Here is a 22,548-nt window from a genome sequence, read left to right on the forward strand (position 1 = left end):
TATTTGGTTTACTGAAACAAAAGAAAGTATTTGCATAAAAATAGAGTTCAATTCCCAGAGGTTTAGTTTGGGGCACCAACATGGCCGCCATTTCTTTGTTTTGGGACACCAACATGGCCGCCGTGACGTCATGTGAAAACACTCCATAACAAAGAAGTTTGGCCCAGCCACTTAGCTCGATTAGCTTGCTATTTTAAGTGGCTGTGCCCTCTTCTTTGGTAATTTTTCTTTCTTGTATTATGTAACTCTGTATGATTTCTGGGCACAAATAAAGATCGTTGTTGTTGTAAGTTTGTCAGATTTCACAGCCATTGCCTTTAATTAACTACGGTTGGGTAGAGCACTGAAAGTGGGAGTGCTCGGTTCTCCAAACCTTAACGGAATCAGACGCCTTTAGGACCAAAAAAATGAACTTTCTTGGTACACTTTTCTGGCCTCTAACCTTCATACTCATTTTCACACCCTGTCTTCCCCACAACCGTTTCTGTAAAATCCATACCCGTTTTCAGACCAAAACGGCTAAAAAAAAAAACATTTTTTTGTTCATCTCTGTTGGCAAATTGCATTTTCAAATTTCCAACTGTAACGTTTTTGTTTTCGTTACTCGAGTTATTTTATTCAAGCCCATGTTACTATGGTGCAAAAATAATAAGCGCTAAACCACACTATTTTCTCCCGACCCACCCCACCCCTCCTTCAGCTCTTTCGGTAAACTCTAATGCCTTGTAAACAGGTCCGGAGTTTGTAGAAAGATGCGCGAGTTTATAAAAATTAGAGGGAAGAATGAGGACAAACTAGGTTAGAAAATGGAACAAATCTGACACACTTATTTCGTTTCATTTTATTATACCAATTTTCCGGTTTTCCATAACATACAAGAGGTTTACAACTTGTTCAATAAGAATGATATAAGAGTCGTGACTGTATGTGCACGAGTCTATGTATACCCATTAAAAAATAAAATAAAAATGTAGACGTTGAATTATGGTCGCGAAAAAAAGTTAAGTTTCTTTACAGGTTGTGCTTGTTCAAGTTTAAACCTTAAATTACCAAGTGATAAGTCAAAATATGATTCTCTCTCCCTCTTTTGCTATGATATATATTAATCTTCAGGCGATGCGCAGAAAAAGAAACGAAACTTCTAGATAGAATACCTTCATATAAGCGAAACTTGTCAATTATTAGGCGCGTTTCAAATCTTTTGCAAATGCTCGTAGCTATTCCAATTGTCATACGTAAATGCACATTCGAAAGACTACAATTCATGCTATACGGCATGACTATCTTATTCATTGCTTTCGTTTTGCTGTTAAAATAAAACTCGTACTCTTTCGAATTTTTGCTTTTTGACAAGCCTATACTTCTCGAAAGATCCATCAGATAATCTTTTTTGTGTTAGACATTGCCTAAAACGAAGATTCAGGTGTACGACCGTCGAGATATTCTAGGATATCTGTATTCTGGGCCCGGTTGTTCGAAAACCGATTAACGCTAATCCCCGATTAAAAGTTAGCCGAGGTTTTGATCTCGCGCGTTAAAAATGTTTTAAAAAGTTAATTTGAAGCTTATGGTAAAGAGAAGTCTAAGTTTAAAATAAGGAACGAAAATTATTGATTATCGAATCAAAGTTCACGTTAACCCAGGATTAGCTTAATCGGGCTTTGAACAACTGGACCGTGAGCTCAAATTCTTACTGATCTACTTTCATACTGATACCGTATTTGCTTTGCAAGGCTGCGTGTCGCCTTGAGCATGAAATTTTGAAGGTTATTATACCTACATATTTGCTTCCTTCTAAGATTTGACGCAAAAATAAGCATTTTCCTGTAAATGGCGACCTTGCTGAAAACATAGTAAAAACTGATTTCGTTTCTAACCCCCCTCCCCCTAAACACCTAGCCTCTTGCTTATTTTATGTTGATGTAGGTAAGTTTGAACTGCTTTTAAACAAAAGTGTCTGAATGATTTTTCGGCGAATTTTTACTTCCGGAAGAGCTAGAAAAAAACGAGAACGAAACAAAACGTGTCTTCAAATGTAAGAAAATATTTATAGGTCCTTAAAGTTTGAAGATCCACCTAGGAATGAATTGAACTAAACAAAAAACAGAGAATTGTCAAAACGTTTTCCATATACTTTTCAAGGTTGATTCCTTCGAAAGCCCACGTATGCAACTTGTATGTAATATTTACAATATTTGATAAATTGACTATATAACGCGCGCAATGCATATTTGAAGGGGATATGATTATATAAAGAGCGTTCTGAAACCTAGCTTGATTGTTTTGTCTCACTGTATGGTTACGGTATGCTATAAACAAAACTTTACATTCATCCACCACCACCGCATCCACACCAATAAACATATTCCTTAAACTAGTTTAACGTGTTAAATCCTATCATGTGAACGAACTTTTCCTTAAAGCTAACCCTGATGTTTGATTGCCCTTTATAATCCAAGTTTGTGTAGACATGGCAAGAGCACACTTTTAGAAACTTTGTCCCGCAGCGTTGCCTTGCCCGGGATAATACCCGTAAGCCTCGGGATAAGTCCACTGGTTGCCCGCAAGATTGCGGTTTTCCTGAGAACTGTTCGCGTACAAGTTCGCATTCTGCGAAGCATTTGCCGAATACGGAGGTGGCGGCTGTCGAGGTGTCGTGGCAAAAAAGCTGGAATTCGGGAAGTTCCCGCTTTGTTGCGGCGCAATGTAATTATTCTGCACGTTAGAAGTTGCTTGGAACTGTTGGTTATAGCCTCCGTACTGACTGCTTTCTGCCAACTGAGACGCAGGGGGGTAAAGTGATGGTAAAGTCTGGTTGTTCGTAGGACTACTGACAGCAGCTGGTGTGGTGCCGGTTGACTGTGGAAACCCCTGGTAATTGTAAACGCTATTGATTTCACTCTGACCTCCCCAAAACGAGCCAGACGTAGTTTGGGTTGGACTTTTCATGGTACCAAAGCCTCCTAAGCTATTTGCAGACGTGTTACTTCCAACAAAATTCGCCGCTGTCCCAATGTTCCCTCCTACCGAAGGTCCCAAGTTGTTCAGCCCTCCAGTCGTGAATGAACCTCTGAAATTTGCTCCAGACATACTTTGCCCAGCTAAATTTGTATTCGGGAAATTTAGGTTTGATGGTGAAAAATTAGGCGCTCTTTGACCAGTAGCTGTAAGACCGGGTCCTCCGAAATTTGTTCTCGCATTAGGGACCCCGACGCCCTGAGAACCTGGAAAAGAGGACCCACCTTGGAGCATCCCTGAAGCACTGCTGGGCGAAAGATTTGCAGTTCCTGTAAAGTTATTCCCTGTTGCAGCCATGTTTACGCCGGCAAAGTTTGACCCTAGGTAATTCGGTGTCTGTTTAGCAGGAAATTGTGGCTTGAAAATGTCAAAATTCGGGGGGTTAGGGAACACTCCCTCTGGAGGATAGCCTGTGGGCGACATGAACTGGTTCATGTCGGTAGTAACAGGCTGGTTTCGAGCCACTGGAGCAACGGAAGCTATCCGAGAATGCGGATGAATCTTGTTGCCAGGAAGAGCCGTGTTCTGAGATTGGGGAGTTGCAAAAACAGTGGCCACACCCACTTGGGACTCGCTCCCGGAACTCGCAGCTTTGACGCTTTTGTCGTCTTTGTTGTCATCGTCTGTCTTCGATTCTTGATCGTCGGCTTTGTTTGCTGTTGCGCCACCATTCCCGCTGTTTTCTTGCGATTTGGCCGGCTCACTGAGCCCTGTGAGTTCGTCTTTCACGTTCTCTTCCTTGCTATCTTGAGACGCCTCACCTTGATCAGTTTGCGAAACTTTAGGTTCGTTTGCGTTATTATTCTGAACCTCGACGTTCCCATCGTCGTCATCATCATCGTCAATAACCCGCCGCTGCTTTCTAAGATTCCCGTGCCACGTGGAAGCCTGCTGGCCCTCTTCATCGGAGTTCCCTTCGTACTCGTACCCACTCGTCCGCGACTCCGAGTCGCTTTCGTAATCAAGATCCATCAACCTGCGGGATCTACGGGTGTTTCGACCTCCCGTCCCGAGCAATCTACCCGTTTCGTAGGCGGGCTTAGAGTATAGCAACTCTTTTTCTTCTCCGTTGACCTCTTCTGCTTTGAACCTTTTCTTGTCGTTCTCCACAGCAGACGTGATGTCCTCCTCGAATTCCTTAAACGTGTAATCCACAGTTTTTCTTGCACGTCCAGAGCGCCTGATGCCTTGGTCTTCCTCGTCATCCGATGTTTTCTAAAACAAAACAAAAAGGACAATTTCAGGGTGGTATCCAGGCGTTAGCTGGTCCCAGACCCTTAGGGGTACTTTACGCTCACCAGTGAGAGAAGAGAAGGCCTATAAACTAACCTGAGACCTAAGAAGGGCTAATGTCAATTTGAACAAAAGAATATTAAAATGCTACGGCAGCCATTTTGGAATATTAAAAAAAAGCTCAATAAAATCTTTCAAAATTTGCCGGGACAATTTCAGCCTGTAGATTTTTCGCGACATTCGACAAGCAACAAAACAAAATCTGACTAAAATGTAAATCTTCCAGTCAAAAAATTTTACTTTGGTCATCAACAGTAAGTGCGCTGTTTTTGTTTTTTGTTTTTTTCATCAAACATGAGTTCGACATTTCTGGCGCGAGATAGTTTGAGGGCGCTGTCCGAATCAACTATCACGCACAAACATCGAAAGAGAACAGTTTGATTCTAGCCAATTTTTTTGAAAACGTGGCCGATGAAATTTGAGCACATCTCGTGAAACGAAATTGATACACCAGTTTCTTGGCCCGAGAAGATTCAGAATGACAAAAAAAGAGGGAAGAAAGGAGATAGAAGGGAGAGGAGAGGGAAAGACTACGCTATGTAAACTAATTTATAAATTGTGAGCTCATTTTTAATTTTTATCTGTAGGGCATGAAAGAAAGCTGGACTGAAATGTCATGTAACGCGGACCTAAAGCGCAGAAATTATGTTTCAAAGATTACACGACGTAAATCTTTATATTTTAATTCAAGTTGCGTTATAACATACCTGTAAAATGTTATTCAAGTCGATCCCGGCGAAGCCCAACCTAAAACGAAACAAGATTCAATGAAATATAAGAAAAACGCGTCTGCGCATGCGTAAAGAAAAAATGCAAACTCTGTATATTCGTTGCAGTGAAAGACAACATCACGTCAACGTCACAGCTACGAGGGTCAAAGAAAGCTACAGAAAAAGAGTATATCCAAAAACACGAGCATTTTGGAAAGTTAATGAGATGGCGACTACCACAATTATGGCAAGCAATTACTACATAAGAAGTAAGAGAACAAGTGGGTATGGTGATCATTGAAAAGCTAGTAGCCGTTGACCTGCCACACATAACCACCCTACTATGGTGGATTATGCGCCACTCAACAGGCTCAAAGCAACTCCAGTTAAATGAAACAGTTGCCACAATCGTTGGCAAACTGTGCCGACAGCTGGAGACATTTTAAACTGCTCAAAACTTGAGGAAACTCTCGAGTAGAGCACATTTTTCATCCAATCCCGCAAAATAATGCTGCAAGTGGGAGCAGCTTTGAAATGAATGACGGAATACCAATAATCACGCTGACGAATCACAAAGGACCAATCAGAACTCGGAGCAAATAGAACTAATACATAAATCGTTAAAATCTATTAACTAAATGCAGTCGCGAGGAAAACGCGTGCGGATAAGTCACGGTTGGTTTTGGCAAATTTCTAACTGATTGAGAAAATTGTCGCTCACAAACCAAAGAGCATAATAATGAAATCCAAAGTAAACGCGAATTCCTTTCAAAATCCAATTAAAATCCACTCTGATGCAATGTTCCATGCAACTTCTTTGGCGGCAAAGGAGAGAGGGAGTTTGAAGTCTCATCGTTTGTAACGAAACCCTGTCGAGCTGATTCACACTCCTCGGGTGAGAAGGGAATCAGCATGAACGCGTTAGAGTTGAGGGTCAAACTAGAGCGACGTCTCGTTGTTGAACCTCGAGAAGACAAACGAGCAGATGAAAGACTAAAAGCGTGTGAACTGGGCCTTTACAGAGTCAGCGTCTGTCTCGTCACCAAAGCAAGGCCCAGTGCTAAAAAGATAATAGGCCATTTCCGAGTTGCTTTGAACCTCATTACGAAAGCGAGGCTCAGTGCAAAGTTTTTCTGATATGAAACTTAGTTTTGTTGGCAGATGAATGACAAATAATTTTCATAAGGAAAACTATGCTCGAAGCCTCGCTTTCATAATGAGGTTCAAAGCAACTCGGAAATGGCCTGATTGCATTTGGCCTCGTTATCAAACAGAGACCACAGACACGTTGGACGATCAGTGGTTGAACGCGATCGGACAGCTAAATAGATAAAAACACAGAAACGGCTCTCGCAGGCAGAATTAAGATTTTTAGAGCACATCTAGCCGATAGCAGCAAATGTAAAAGCATTTAAGAAAAACAGGACTCGAAGCAAGTTCAATTTTCTTTTAGAAAAATAAGGATTCCTATTCAACTACGAAATCTGATTTAGGTAGCAAGTTTTGACGTGAAATTAACAAAAAACTAACCTTAGAAACAACGTTCAAACACACTCTATCTGACCTGAAGATTCAGTACCTCCTACAATTTGAAAAAACGACAAAATTTGCTTTCTGATAGCAAAAACTTTAAGCTAATCCATCATCATTCACAGCAACTTTTGACGTTGATTTCTACCATGGAATAAAGTCCAGGAGCGAAAACCAATTCAGAAAATTTCACCAAAACAAGGCCCTAAAATTTCAAAACGGAACGGAAAATAACTATATTTTCTCTCATTGTGCGAGCGGGGGGGATTCTGTAAATGATGTAATCTGATTGGTTTCGGCAGCGGGCAGAATTTTTCGATCTCGCCCGAATTGTTGTGTGATTTGTTACAAGACCTTGGGCCTTGTTTTTTTGTGGGAAAACTAAAAATGCTATTCACCAGCCTGCATGCTGCTATTCTGGAAGTAGTATTGAAATTTGAGGTCACCTTTTGGCTTGTCTTTGTCTCAACTTCATCCGAGCTGCTAAACGTGTCTTTTTCTCCTTTAAGACTTCTAATAAAGCCAGCTAAAAATGCAAAGAAAACATATAGCATGGTAAGTTGAATAAATCAACTTCTAAATCCACACGGTACAACCCAACAGACCCTCCATTTTCCCAGCAGCAATAGGGAGCTTTAAGCCTGGTTTTCACAAGCGACGCAAACACAGGCGTAGGTACAATAGCCTGTTCCAGGCTCCTAGCGAGATGCGCGAAGGAGAGTGCGAGGGGACGAAAACGCGTGGGGATATGGGGGAGGGAAAAAGAGGGAAAGAAGAGGAGCCTGTAATCATTTTCTTAAACACCTCATGCCGCCCACTTTTTCCAAAATGTGTCAACATGTCAAAATGTCAAACTTTTCATCGTCACGGGTTTCGATTACTCGCGCGAGTTCTCGAGTTCGCGCGGTTGTCCATACATCGCTTCGATGTCGCGGACACCGAAAGATGTTAATGTTGTTCACGTATGAAAATCAAAACACGACTTCCTTCTAAATTTGTCGTCCCATTGTTGGACATGTATACTTGAAAAAGCGTCAAATTACACTTCCAGTAGGGACAATACCGCGCAAGACCGGAGACTGTGGATAATAGGACTGTGACGTCAATACAGGAATGCTTAGTTTCGTGATTTCTCTATTCCTCAGTTGTTTCATTCTGAGTATTCAACAATCCCATTCATAATTTCGTCCACACAGTTTTCTTCCTCTGCACACAAAAACCACTGAGGAATAGAGAAATCGCGAGACTAGCATTCCTGTATTGACGTCACAGATCTACTATCCCCAGTCTCCCGTGTTAAGCAGTACTGTACACAACCAGAAAGTCAAGTTTGACACTTTCATACGCTTCAAATTCAGGGAAGGAAAGTTGACAAGGAATTGTTTTTCGATTTTCATACGAGAACAACACGAATTTGACCAAACAAATAAAAAATAAAAACATTCTGTCATGTGCACTTTCCCATAGATTGCATGTTTTGCAATCATGCGAACAAAATTGACATTATCCAGGTCAGGCCCAATTCAAAAGCTTCTGTTGTTTGATACACTTTTGTATTTGGTTGGGTTAGACAGCATGCAGGAGTCATTTTACAAAAAGAAATACTCCAAGGAAAATTCAATACAATAGACAATTACCTGTTGACAGAAAGGACAGAACCAGTCCCCCTGTGGCACAGTAAGCAGAGGAGGACGAAGGCAAGCAGTGTGGTAAGCTGCATCACACTTGTCACACAAGAGAATCTGCAACAAAACAACGGTACTGAAAAGCCTATATCCACAAATGCAAAGTTACGAACTCATTCAGTAATTGCCCGTTCCAGAGTTCAATGCGGTTAAATGTAATTTAGGCTAAGTTAGACTTGAGCCAATGCTGTTTCACGGCGTTTGAGTGGTCATGCGCAGTTGGGGTCTCATACAGGGCTTTTGCAGGGCTGACGGGTGTTGCGTTCCAGCTCTGTGAGGACGTCCAATTGCACTGAGCGTTGAACCTGCTCGTGGCGTGCTTTTGCTCCTTCTCCCCCACCCCTCCCCCCTTCTCTTGGTCATGGTATCTCCACTGATTCTATTAGTGTGACGGTGCCTGGTTGGTTACCGCTCGCAGGGTTGCCATAGATACCTGTATGCTCTACTCATTACTTGTATCTCGCCTGGTGGCACCTTCTCTAAGGCACCTTCCCCAAGCTCATCTATTGGCGATGAATTTAAAATGGATACAAGGTGTTTAATTTTCATTTAATCAGAAATTGGAGTCCGTCACAAGAAAGATCACATCAAAGTTAGCTAGTTTACCAAGTTTGAGGTTCTGTTGTTAGATTGCAACCATGCAGAAGGTTTTCAAAAATCGGAAACATTTGAGACTTAGTATGTCGAAGTATGGATTTAGGGGACGCCATCTCAGAATTAAGAGACATTTGTATGGAATTTGCATGACCTTTGACAGGTCACAGCCTAGTTACTACACAGTGAAACATAACCAAACTTGGTGAACTTACTATTTTTTATGTGATCTTTCTGGCAATAGGGTTCATTTCTTCATATGATGCAATTTGAACAATGTTTTAACTAGGGCTAAGACCTTTCATGATCTTTGAGCCCTAAATATGCATTTCAAAATCACTTTATAAGTTGAGGAAGCTTTACAGCTTTTGACCCGCCTTTGCTACATTTGCGTGCCTAAATCTGCAATAATTCATTGTCAATTATACTTTCATCTCACACTGCAATAGGCTTTTAAAAAAATGAATTGTTGAGACCACAGCAAGAACCAACAGCACTGAGCAACCTGGCCTATTCATCCCATTGGAGTGGTCACAGAGTTAATTGTACTTGTATCAACGGACACAAAATATCAGTTGACTCACCGAATCAGGTCTGACGTTAGAAAAACATCGCGCACAAGGATTATCATCATCATAGTCTTCTTCTGCGATGGGTTCCTTCTTTTTGCCTACAAAAAAAGGAAATAATACATCGTGAGACTGCCCAAATACGGTCATGGTGCATTGACAAATCTTGTCCATACAAAACAGATATCCTGTGATAGGGAATGTGTAATTTTAAGAACAATCCCAGCATGGAATGCGTTACCACCTGACATCGTCAAGTCTGGCTCTTACTCGGAATTTATCAGTGGAGTATCCAACACACTTCCAAGCTTTTGAACTTCCTTATGAATCAATAATGTAACCTAGTTCTTTATATGTTCTGCATGTATAATTTAATCTATTGCGCTCCCGCTGGCCACTCCATTGCCGGATTAGCTTTGCTAAGGGCAATTATGCTAATTGAAGATAAGATTAAAAAGTGTATTGGGAGAAAAGTGGCAAAATGAAGATCATCTCTTAGTAGCTTTTCTACAATAAATCTGTGCTAAATGTTATCAAAGTGTTGAATAATAAAATTATTATCCTGCTCAATCTTGTGGAATATCCCCTGATTTAGCCATTTCAGCCTGCGGCCTCATCGGCTAAGTATTGGGTGATATTCTGCGCATTTCATGCTAAACAACTGACCTTTTCTTCCTTTTTTCTTCCCAGGGCTTTTAATTTCTCCCTTCTTTTTCATCTCCTCTCTCTTTGCGAGAGCTTTTTCCTTGGGATTTACTTCTGACTTGGACTCAAGAAATTGAACAACTTCGGCTAGTTCCTCTGTTTCCCTGTAAGAAAAAAAATTGCATGTTAAATTCTATTTTAAATGGTGACTACAAAAAAAAAAAAGCAAGACTGCTTCACTAGGTGTGAAATAATGAGTTACAGGGTTTTGTTATTCTTAATTTGCCTTTACAGAAAATTATTTGAATTGCAGTTAGCCCACCATGAAATACACAACTGGTAGTCCAAATCACAATTTTCCAAGGAAATTTACTGTTAAAGCAAACATTTTTTAGTTATCTTAAATTTGACCCATCTTATTGACGCTTTTTCAATATTTGGGAGCTTTTTTATTTCAAGCACAGCTTAACCCTTTAACCCTCGATAGTGGCCAGCATGTAAACTCTCCTAACAATGTCCCTACTTGATCAAACACACAGGTTATGAGAATAAACAAGATCATCACCAAAGGCGTGTGTTTTGATATCTAAAGAAATTGTCCTAACTAGTGCCATTAATACAAAATGGCAGTTCCAGAAAATATCCATACTTCCCCCATGGAAGGTTTTTTGTTTTGCACCCCCTGTCCCCCTAGGAAATTCCAGTTTAGCTTCATACAGTTTTGCTTCTAAAATTTTGAATTTTAAGACCCCGCCCCTAAGAATTTCCAATGACCTTCCACCGGGTGGGTATGGATTTTTTTCTGGAACTGCACAATACAGAGAAAACAGTGAGAAGTATATACATGTTGATGCACTGAATTGGGGCTGAAAGGTTAAGAACTTTCTACCCCGGGGGGAAGGGGGTGGCTATTAAAGGATTTACAGTAATCTTTACTTGCTGTATGTGCTTCGCAAGTAAACTGCTAAATCCAACAATCACAGCAGAACGTTGTATACAGCTGTTTCGACAAAGGTTGTCCAAAAAAAGCATGAAAGCATACTCTACAATGCCGAAAGGTAGTCTGGGAAATACCCAATAAATTTCAATAAAAGCTCAGAATCCATAATGCCTCGACCGTACAGTGAAGACTTGAGATGGCGGGCAATATGGATTCTGAGCTTTTATTGAAATTTATTGGGTATTCAACAGACTACCTTTCGGCATTGTCGCGCACGCTTTTATGCTTTTTTGGACAACCTTTGTCGAAACAGCTGTAAATACTGAAGCATGATCAGTCGACCTCATCACCCGATGAAGACTAACAGTAAGCAGTCAAACTGTCGACAACAACAACATTTTTAATTGCAACAGGTAATTGATTGAACTTTACCCACCCAGCTAACAATTTCCATGATTCACAGTTTACTTCGTCTTCCTCTGTGGTGTATAGTCGCACGCCATTAAAACCATCCTAAAACAAAAAGAAAGAACTCCTGATAGTAAGAGTTTCTTCCAGAAATTGCCTTCTGAGGGCCCATGGGTCTCCTTCCGAGATTTTAGAGGGACTTTTTAGATTAAAAGGGGTCCCAGATATTTCCGCTTGTAACACAGAACAAAGGAATTTTCATCTTTTCAAAACTTTTCATCAGAGGATATAATATACCAGCAGTCTTCACTCACCGTTCATCACATGATCCAAAAGGATTATGTGATAAAAGGTGAGATGAAAAGCTGTGTTTTTACACTTCATTCCACTAAATAAATGAAGCTTCTGCAATAGATGTGAAAGGTCAGACTTTAAAACCTTTTTCTCCAAAGAATAGAATTTACACACGTTAAGTTACATTGCGGAGTCATGAGGATTACTTTTGCCACTGAAAAGCATTCAAAATGTTTAATAATAAAAAATTATACATTTTTAAGCCTTACCTCATGGTACCAGTAAATAAATCCATCCAAATCTCGTCCAACTGGCTGCATACGAAGATCTTCAGCATCAAAACTTTTGTTCACTGAACTCTTGAGTTTATCATTCTGATCAAACTGACATTCCAGCAACACCTACAAATTACAAAATGAAAACACAATTCAGTAACTGAAAGTGTACCAGAAATTTAATGAATGTTTGGTTTATCAACAGAGTTGATGAATAAAGGTAAATTGGCCACCATAAAGAGATTTAAGTGCTGAAGTTTTGAGGGTTAGCCCTTCGTCATGCTTGAAATGTCAGCGCTCAAATCTGTCCATTCTTGCAACAATGTCTCCAACTTTAAATAATTTTTTAATAACACATGGTTACCACGCCCAGTGTTCTGTTTGGATCCACTGACATCACAAACCTTAAAAAGCTCCAGCTTAGATGCAACTTTAAGCTCTTCATACCCAAACTGCTCCAAATCCCAAGCACAGAGTAGACCATGTTCTTTAACAACCTGAAAATGGGCCAAGATGTATATTAATTTTGTTATCTTATGTTATGTACAATACACATACTCTTGACTATACTGTATTTTTACCTTCAAGTCAGTCTCCCACCTTAATTTATCATTAAGGGTGGCTGGCACTGGTTTCCATCACTTTCCATCAGTTTCCAGTGCTTACACTTTGATGGATCAATACTACCACTCTTTATTAGGTGATGGAACAATAGTGATATTAAACAAATGCCTTAACTTCAGTGAACAAGTTATGGTCATTTTCTCAACATTAATAGGTTAGCATAGCAACAGTCTAACCTGTTAAAAACACACCTAATTAATTATTATGGAACTACAATCAGCATGTACAGAAACAACTTTTTGGAAAGTTTCACAACATTCTATGAAAGGGGTTCAGAGCTCCCTTCAATGTTCAAACAGGTAGTGACTAGTTCACAGAGTAGTAATTTGCACTTAATGATTTAAAAAACATCATGCAGCATTCTTTGCTCTCTTTACAACTGTGGCCATCTTGATTTCGCATGATACATGGGGTGCTTACCAGTTATGCAAACCACCCGGATGGAAATTTTCGGCATAAATACGAAAGGATTTATACTAGAGTGTCTTAACCCTTTCCCGACCAAGAGTGCCATATGGCACAAGATGTAATTATGAGCTCAGTATTTGGTCAATAATTGTGTGAAATTTGCACAACCAAAAGATCTTTGAAAGATCTATAGATTGAAGGCATAAAATCATGCCCCCCTCCTATATGAGACTTGATTTACCACCCCTCAAACTTTTGGATTTATTTTTTCTTTGTACGTAAAGGGTCCAGTTGATATCTTACAACAAACAATGCACTGAGAGCTGTACATTAAGCTATAGTTTAGGGGGATACCCAGTATGTACAACCAATGAGAAAATTTTCAAAGTTTTTCTTCTTTCGTTTTGGACTTTTTTCACTCTAATATGTGACCTCCATCTCTGTTGGTGTGATTTATAGCACACCCCAGAAAATACCTTTTAAATGGTATATCACATGTGGTCTCCTAGTTCATAGTTAGCGATTTAGAAAAATTCGCCATTTCCCTCGGACGGGAAAGGGTTAACCAAGGATGGATAACATGCAAAATGTATGAACATCGGCTGTAACTCCCAAAAGGAGTAATAAAAATGTATCACTTTGACCAGAAGCCCATAATTTCAGAAGTACTCCAAATGGAATGATGTGTACCCTTTGATTTTCCAACTGGAATTTCTGTGTTTTCCATGTAAATGGTAAGCACCCATAACATTCATGATAGCAAAAAAGTGTGTAACCCCGCCCCCTACACCCAAAATAAGAAAAGTTTGCTAAATTTACTGAACCAAAGTGGCCCAAAAGTTCATTTTTAGGGGGTGGATGCCAACCACTTACTTTCAACAATGACTTTTCCCATTTTTCTGGGTTTACAGAGAGTCCTATCCTTCTCAAAAGCTTCCTGTATAATTCTGCTATGATCTCGACGTTGCCTGTGGAATCAATGAAAGCTGAAAAATAAATCATCTGCCAATAAATAAACAGAAACTTCACTTTGGAAAGTCACCAGCCTGTGATGATGACAATAAATATTTCTCTCTTAAATTTCAATACTTTTTACTTCCATTAAGCACAACCCAATGATTGCATACAGATGTGGACGCTCATTTCCAAGTCCACAGAAATGCAGAAAAGTAGCCCTCAAAATGACCAAGTTGTTAAAGGCTACAAGTCACTTTCAAATGCTATTCTTAAAGAGGAAGTATTACAGGAATTTGGTGTCATATAAAAAAACTCTGAAACATTTTTTCATCAACAGAAACCTAAAAGTATCACTCAAATTTTTTGCAGATTGTCACCCCAGTATACTAAGACTATAGATGGGTGTCACTACCCACAGGTGTACTGGGTTAGAATGGACTGCAACTTGAAAAACATTAGGCTCTAACTGTTTTCAGGTTCTCACGCTTTCATTTCCAAAATGCGCTTGAGCAGGTCATGACTTGTCCTTTGTTAAGTTATGGATGTTTGTTTTATAAACAGAGTTGATAACTTAAGGTAAACTGGCCACTGTAAAGAGATGCGAGTGCTGACATTTCGAGTGTAACCCCTTCACCAAAGAGACAAAGGGCTTACATGTACGTTCGAAACGTCTTTACGGTGGCCAATTTACCTTTAGTTATGAACTCTGTTAATAAACCAAACATTTGTTTCTACTTCCCACTGACGCAGCACCCCAGTATCTAACCTCCTTATCCATATAAAATAATGCCTAGCAAGCCAACTCCACAATAAAGAAGAAACCTCATTTCCCAGAGTCTCTCCTCTTCCCATAGGCCAGTATTTCAACAAGTACAACTAATTTTCTTAACACTTTTGACCGCAGTGTCAAGATGTATATTCTCCTCACTGTCCTCCATATGTTTCTTATGCTACTAGTTGGGAGATTTTGTCAAAAAATCAAAGCATTTCATCTTTGGTGATTATTTCTTTTATTTTCCTGACTTAAATGTTTAATCAAGCAGCAACATTGTAAGGAGAAAATTGATGTTGGTCACCACTGGGGCTTAAAGGGTTAAGGGTCATGGCTATGACAGGAGAAAATAACAGCTCCAAAAAAAATCCAAAAGTTCCAAAAAAAATTCGCACCCACCCCTTGGAGGGTCACTAGAAATTCAGAAGGGTGGGGAGAGGACATACAAAAGCCAAAATTTCTAATTTCCAATCTATAGAGCACTTTAGATCCTTTTTTATTATGTTCTTGTTGTTGTTTTGGCTCAGATTCACAAAGTCATTTCACTACAAAGTTAAGAATAAAAATGTGATTATTTCTTGTTTTTACAGTGAGTCCGGGTTAAAAATTATCTGTGTTTCAAAATGTTTTTGTGAGGAGTAAATTGGACTCAAATATTAGAGAATATGTCAATTTTAAAACGTAGCGAAGACTAAACTGCACAGTAGTGAAATCACCGGTAACCGAACGCACAGATCCTATAAACACGATAAGCTTAACAGTCTTAAGTCGAGAGCATTGCAGCTAAAACTGAAGGCACTAAAGCTTAAGTCTCGGACCAAAATAAATGTGCCGTAAATGAATAAAGGCTAAAAGGCGAAATCACGCCAAGTAAAAGTTGAATAACAACAGAACTTTTGACACCGTTGCTTAGGGTGAAAAAGCTAACTGTTAGGAACGTAACATTGTGCGTCTTCCAGTCTTTTCCGAGAACAAAAACTGATAACGAGGCGATGTTCCACGCATTGTACAACCATCTGAGCCAAAACAGTGAAGAAAGTTTCGAAAATGACACTGAGATGAAACAGCGCAGCTGTCTGGCATAAAAGCGCTTTGTTCCAGCGCCTAACAAAAGCTGAACGATAGAGACACAAAACATGCGCATCAAAAACCCTGATCGTCGACTTAACCAAACCACAAGGATAGGAAATGCTCCAATAGATTACTCAGGCTTCTGTAAAGAGGGTGAAATGGTCCACTTTTGTGTAAAAGAGCTGCGACTGTTGCAGCAAAATGAAACACAAATTGGCCATCAGTTAGGCATTTACCGTTCTCAGACGAATGGCTGTTGAATCCATCTTCCAGGTCATCCAAGGACAGATCGGGGAAATGCAAAAGGTGCCTAAAGTTCTCCAGAAATGACCAAATGATTGCAAAGTCTGGATATTCGGCTGCTCGTCCCGTCTTTTGCGTGTCCACTCGCATGGTGCCGGCGTCTTCCTCGGGATCTACTTCACTGCTTGCTGGAGTAGACGCCATTTTGATTGACAATAATTTATGCTGGTATCCAGACTCCCTATCTTATGTGGCGGCCACTATTCCCAGGCTTTTTGCCATACTCTCGCGCTCTCTCGCGCTCTTACGCAATCTCGTACCCAGAGTCCTCAGGCTTTTTGGTCAGCGGGGCGGCGCCAGGAGAGACTCTGGGATAATGGAAAAATTTAATTTTTTCGATTGGTCGTCTGCATAACAATGGAAGACCGACAGGAAGTCCGTTGGTCATTTGCGGAAGTTAACCAAACCGGAAACCCCCAACCAAATTCCTTGTTTTGGAGGGAGATTTGAAATGTCAAACTCGCTGTTTTGTAATTTTTATGTGTGTGTCACGGTTATTTTATGTTATTTTTTTCATACCAAAAATAAGAAGGACTCCAATTCAAATACGGGTTTTGGATTGTGTCAGTGAAATAATTTCTAGCCGACTAAACATTAGCCGTTTGATCGTAGGAAGTTTTCCACTACTGTCATACGACTGTAAAATGACACGGCCAAATGCGAGCAGTTTAAACTGATTACTGTCGCTGTTGGAAAAAATTATTTTCGGAAAATATCATTATATCAGTCAGTTTGGGAGAAAAGGCGGTAGGAGAACGAATTGGTGAAGCCGTTCGCAAGTATGGAAACATTAAACGTATTAGAGAGGACATTGGTGTCGTCAACGTACTAAATATTTCGAACATGTTATTTACTAGTGAATCGAAGGTTATCATGGAAAAATAGAGAAGTTCTTCAACATCTATAAACCTTGTCGTGGATAAAAGTTTGGAGATGACTGATCTGGTGTGGAGTAGAGTCCATCTCAGGTTGCCGTTTCGATTAATTTCCTTTCGGTTTTGCCACAAGGGAAACGCTGAAGACATCTCTACGATGATCAAACACCGCACACGATAGCAAAGGTTTCACTTTTGTCAGCCACCGCCCACGGCCAGCTTGCCAAAGAAAAATAATTCAGAAAAAATTGCCCCTTTGAGGCGGAGGTAATGGTGTGTTGAACATTTTTCTTAAATTTTGAGAGATTTTGTTTTCAGAAATTTGGCAGATTTTGTTCTAACTGTTCCATATTCCATGCAAAATAAGAACAATTGGTTATTTGTCCTAAAAAGTGTAAAGGGCCGTGGTGTTAAGTTACCTTCAGATGAAAGTTTAATCTCAAATGTAATAGTACATACAGATTTAAAGATTACTTTTACAGTATAAGGGCAGTTGAGAATAAAGACTTGTTGTTTGTTACTTACTACCATCTTCTCTACAAGAAGGTCAACACACTGTGACAGTGAAGAGCCACCCAACTTGACAAGTCAAAAAACAGGTGTAGATAATACTGAAGCCTGAAGCTGGACTTCGAAATGCAGAAATACCTTATAATCTTTGCATTTATTTTTTTCCCACATGTACACAGACAAACAATGAAAAGAAAAAAACTCAAGTAGTGGAGTGGAGGCTCAATAAAAGAAATCAATATGAGGCTTATGAATATTAAGCCTCCTCAATCTTAAAATATACAAAAGTTATAACATAATATATATTGCTTGGAGTTTTTATATAGCTCAACAAATAATGTACACTTAGTTTAAATAAAGATGGCAAAAATTTGAAGGTAATGATAGTTTAACTGTACTCTGTTAATGTGCTGTACATTAATATATGTGAGTAAAAATAATCTAACTTTTTTAAAATATTATTTTTCCCTTCATCTGAAAAAACATGCAAATACTCCATTGACGAAGTATGAGACAAGAAAACTGTGGGTTCCCTTGCAGAAAAATATTCCTGTTGAGAGGCCAAAGCAATTATGCTGTTGCAAAGTGTGAAAATCATGTCTAAAGTACCATTTGTTGTTAAAAAAAATAGATGAGCGGTGGTGTGACTTTCTGTGCTATATGTTATAAGGAAGAACACCAAGTCTTCCCTTGAAGGGCTCAATTGGGACGCTATTATTGAGGAGATACAGGAGAAGGCCATACTTGATTTCATTCTACTGCACCTGTACCTGTTCTACATAAACATGGAAGCCAAGTACCCCAAGTTTGTGTGGCATATGACCTGTAGATAATGCTTGCACAGCCTTGTGACCACTTTCATCATAATTATATCCCTATCAAACACTCCACTTGTAATTGGCAAATTTACTAACATAATTATTTTGGCAGAGGATGGATTTTACTGAATAATTTGGTGAAAAAAACCCCTTCTATCATTTCTTCATTTAATGTTCATTCATTTAATTATTATTGCTAGTAAATATAATTTAGCAAGAAATTTGTGGTAGCCAGCAGGTTTTAGCATAAAAATTATACTTCTAATTAGTGAATCATATCGTTTCTTGTTATTTTGCACTGATAACCAAACAAAAGAAAAAACTTTCAGACACTACAATACTAGCTTGCAAAAAAAACTACATTCAATATTTACTAAAGAATGACAAGTCTATAAAATATATATGTTGAACATTCCAAGGATTCCAATGGGTCCTTTACTCCCTTCCCCTTCCCTGTTGGGGGTAACTAATAAAATTATGAATAACCATTATCTCATCAAGTATATAGAATTTTTGAGTATAATTTGTTAACAAAACTGTTAATTATAGAGTGATTATAGATGAAACATAAAGTTTTACAGTCAACGCTTGTTAGACCCCCCCCCCCAAAAAAAAAAAAATAATAAATTACTATTCAATATATTTTATGGGTTAAAGAAACATCACTAGCATTATTGTTTATTCTGTTAACAAGCTTAAAAGAAATTTGAAACATCTTTAGATACAGTTTTGTAACTGATGGTATGACAAATTCATATGATTTTGAATTATTATTTTGAATGTGTATTTCTATTGTTCTAGACCTTTGATCAATGCAGCTCACTAGGCTTGGTCCAGTCCCACAAACATTATGCAATATGCTGGATGACTTAGATTGTGGCCTAATAGACAATCAGAGCCCAGGAAAGGCTTGAACTAAGAGTCACGTTTGACAATTTTCAGTTTTAGTTCTTAGCTAACATTATTGTCAAGGGACCACAAATTCCCTCAAGCGCTGTATAATTTACACAGTTCAGCAAAGGTCTCACAACATTGTGCCAATCATTCAGGATATTGGGGAGTTTGACAATAGTAATTATCTGTCGTCAAAGCAAGAGCTGCAAGATCAGAGAAGAGATTATATTATACTATTCAGCTGCAGAGTGTTGGTTGAGTATAATACTTCCCTTGCCTGAAGTCAATTAAATGTATGATACCTAATCACATCACCATCGAGCTGACTCAAAAGAAGTGGCAAATCATTCAGAAATTATCAATTTACCAGTAATCTGCCCTAATCAATCAGAATACATTAGGTTATGTGTGTCAGTATCTGAGCTATCTGACTCAGCTCTTCGTTAAAGTGTACACTCTACGACCAGATGAAGTCAGGCCCCACCAAAATTTATGTCAATTTAATACAAACCCAATTTCCCCAATCTATTGACCCCTTCTCTGTGCTTCCTACACTGCAACCAAATTTATTAGAGAACTCACATAAGATAGTTTCAAATTATTTTACCTTGATTACATGTATACAAGAACAGACTAAGGAGATTATATGCATGGTATAGAAATTGGCTGACTAAATGAAGTACCATAGTGAGGAAATTATCAACAGTCTCTCAAGAATCACATTATAACCAATTTACTGATGCGAGGGGGCATGATTACCACGCTCCATACAGTTCTCATATATACTTATTACTCTGTGGTTAGGCAGAATAGCTAACTAATTAAACCTCAACACAACTCACTATCCTTATTTTCAAAGCCGGTTGGCACAATTATCCAATCTCTGTTAATTATACTACTTCATTTTATTTCTAGATATATTATTAGTATACCTGGGAGCAACTCTACAGCACTAGAAGCATGCAATATGTGAGCACTCTCTATCAGTTTTGCCAAAAGCTAGGCAAAAGGAATGTTTATATTTAAAGTGCTACTACGATCAAATTTTCGAATACCTTTTATTTGCGGTTGATTGGTAGTTTATGTCCTAAAGTACATGATCTCCAAGTTATATCCTCATAAGATGAAGGAAAGTGCGATTTTTTTGCGCTCAAACTCCACGAATTTTCATCCGCCATTGAACCGCCATGTTCCTGCGGCCTGGTTACCAAAGGCAGATGGTGTCCAATGACAACAGAGGCCGGGTCACCCGGGAAAAACAAGTGACGTCAGACTCTCAACTCGAAGCGCAGGCGAGCCCTATGAGGCTAACTTCTCATACGGTTTCGAACACGTTTTCGAAAAATGTTTCTTTCTTTCAATGGTGGGAAGTCGCTGTGTTGTTCAGTGGTATAACAACTGCTCTAATCGAGCGGCAGGAATTGCGCTGCATGCGAGTCCGGCCGACAGAACGAGAGATGTGTGGGTCCAGTTTGTTGTCTTGCACGTTTTGCTATTTTCTCGGTTTAGTTCGAGGGACACTTGGACATTCCACCCAAGTCAGTGAACACAAATAAAACCTGATCTTTTGAAAAGGGTAAGCGATCAGGAGATCGTGAACCTGAAAAAAATCTCCGAAGGGGAAGGAGCGGCAAAAGGTAAGCTTATGTAAAGTGGGCGAAATGTGTGAATATTGTTTTTTATCTTTGGTGATTCCTCGATACCTTGTTCAGCACCCATACAAATAGCAGTCACAAATTTTTATACACATTTTATATTGCGCTTCTAAAGTACTAAACTTTGACTGAACGAGTAAATAATGTAAGTGCAACTAGCTCCCGGAACTAGCTTTTCCCTCCGAAGCATTTCCAAAACATCTCAGTGCGATAAGAGTAAGCTTGTGTTTACTTTGCTTGTGCAAAAGCTTGTGGCAAAAACTGTGCAAACAAACGCGAAGAAAACCACTTTAATTATCCATTTTCACTCAGCTTTCGATAAGGTGGTCTTTGGCGTTTACAAAAGGGTTCCTTCTTTCTTTTAAGTGGTTTTCTTGAAGAAATAGTTTGAATTTTTGGTTTAAGAAAGGTTTTAAGAAAACCTCACATTCAGTTGTTTCTTATCAATTAGATTCAATTGGTAATGTATTTTAAATTTTGATTTATTTTTCAGACGCTGAGTTGCAACAACGTCAAAACCCAGCTCTTACTATTAAATACAGGGCAAAACATACCTTGCAGAGCACAACACGTGAAAAATGTGGACAGCCAAGAAAAGGCCAGTGCTCCTCCTTAAACTAGCAGTTGAAGAGCACTGACCTTTCTCAAGGGCTTTTCTTGATGTTTTGTCATCAACCACTAGTTGACAAATGGAATCAATAAAAGAACTGTTTTCTCTTCATTCATCATGCCTCCTCTTTGTAACTCTTTCCATTACATAGGCTTCTGTTCTAGGGAATGGTCAGAAATTAGTGGGGACGGGGGGGGGGAGGGGGGTGGGGGAGTGAGGTGGAGATTTTAAATTGAGCAATGAAAATGATGTGACCCTCCATAGCGATGCAAATGAAATTTCACGACCCTCCCCCTGAACAGGTAATACAATGTAGTTCAAATACCAGAAAAAGAAAACAAGAATAGAGGCAAACTGTAAGTTACTTACTGGAACCATTTTGCCCCAACATAATTCAAATCATCTATAGAGCCCATTGGCATCATATAACTCCATTATGCTACACATTTCCTTTGCATTAATATTTTAATACTTAATACTTGTCTTGCTTTTGTTAAATAATGACTTAAATTAACAAATTTTATTTTGTCTTTTGTATATAACTCGCTCTCCCTGTCATACTATAAATTATGATTGCAAGAGCATAAATTTATGTGACCCTCTGTTTTCACTGCTTATTCTTTCATGACACTCCACCTCCCCCCCTCCCCACCCCCTGCTCCCTGCTTATAGGGAGCTGAAGCACAGACATTCCTGAGCCATGTATAGCAACCAGAACTCAAATGTTTTCTCTTTTGGTGTGGTTTTAAATAAATACTTATTTGAATATAAACAATATTAATATGGTAGCCATTTTGGAATAAGGTTTATGGTTCATTGTCTGCAGTACATTAATAATTTTATTTTTATGTTCATTTGAAAAAGAGTGCCAGAATCTTGTTTCACCAATAAATTTGTTGTTGTACAAAATGAAATTGAATCTACATTTTCTAAGAATAAACACTGATCAAGAAGAACAACCTTGAGAAAAAAATCAAAGGTGGCTCACAACAGTCTCAACTTTACTTCATTTTGGTAGCATGCATTTGCCCATCTCTCACTGCACCAAAAGTGAAAGTAACAAGAACTGTTACCACAGCAACAGTGTATC

The 22,548-nt window shown here is 39.1% G+C and overlaps 1 protein-coding gene across 2 annotated transcripts; it reads right to left on the bottom strand.

The window, feature by feature from the left end:
* Positions 1-821: 821 nt before the first annotated feature.
* Positions 822-16,274, bottom strand: LOC146469030 (uncharacterized). Of its 2 annotated transcripts, none has more exons than XM_085123635.1 (11): positions 16,030-16,274; positions 13,867-13,979; positions 12,366-12,458; positions 11,956-12,087; positions 11,421-11,497; positions 10,066-10,208; positions 9,415-9,500; positions 8,189-8,293; positions 6,998-7,077; positions 5,019-5,058; positions 822-4,233 (listed from the first exon to the last, which is right to left on the bottom strand). In XM_085123635.1, the coding sequence occupies exons 1-11, from the start codon at positions 16,238-16,240 to the stop codon at positions 2,488-2,490; spliced, it is 2,826 nt and encodes a 941-aa protein (XP_084979761.1). In that variant the 5' UTR covers positions 16,241-16,274; the 3' UTR covers positions 822-2,487. The 2 variants fall into 2 exon arrangements, with proteins under 2 accessions (XP_084979761.1, XP_084979762.1); XM_085123636.1 differs by having other exon boundaries at positions 13,867-13,961; positions 16,030-16,272.
* Positions 16,275-22,548: the final 6,274 nt, after the last annotated feature.

Source organism: Pavona decussata, unplaced genomic scaffold, assembly GCF_977016875.1.
Source record: "Pavona decussata unplaced genomic scaffold, jaPavDecu1.1 SCAFFOLD_127, whole genome shotgun sequence".
Taxonomy (NCBI): Eukaryota; Metazoa; Cnidaria; class Anthozoa; order Scleractinia; family Agariciidae; genus Pavona; species Pavona decussata.

Bases quoted from the DNA above. Each gene is read 5' to 3' on its own strand.
- LOC146469030 (XM_085123635.1), bottom strand. From the start codon at position 16,240: ATGGCGTCTACTCCAGCAAGCAGTGAAGTAGATCCCGAGGAAGACGCC. The intron at 12,459-13,866 runs GTAAGTGGTTGG...GCCCATTTTCAG, and splicing joins GGGAAAAGTCATTGTTGAAA to GTTGTTAAAGAACATGGTCT. The intron at 5,059-6,997 runs GTGACCTCAAAT...GTTTCGTTTTAG, and splicing joins AGACAAAGACAAGCCAAAAG to GTTGGGCTTCGCCGGGATCG.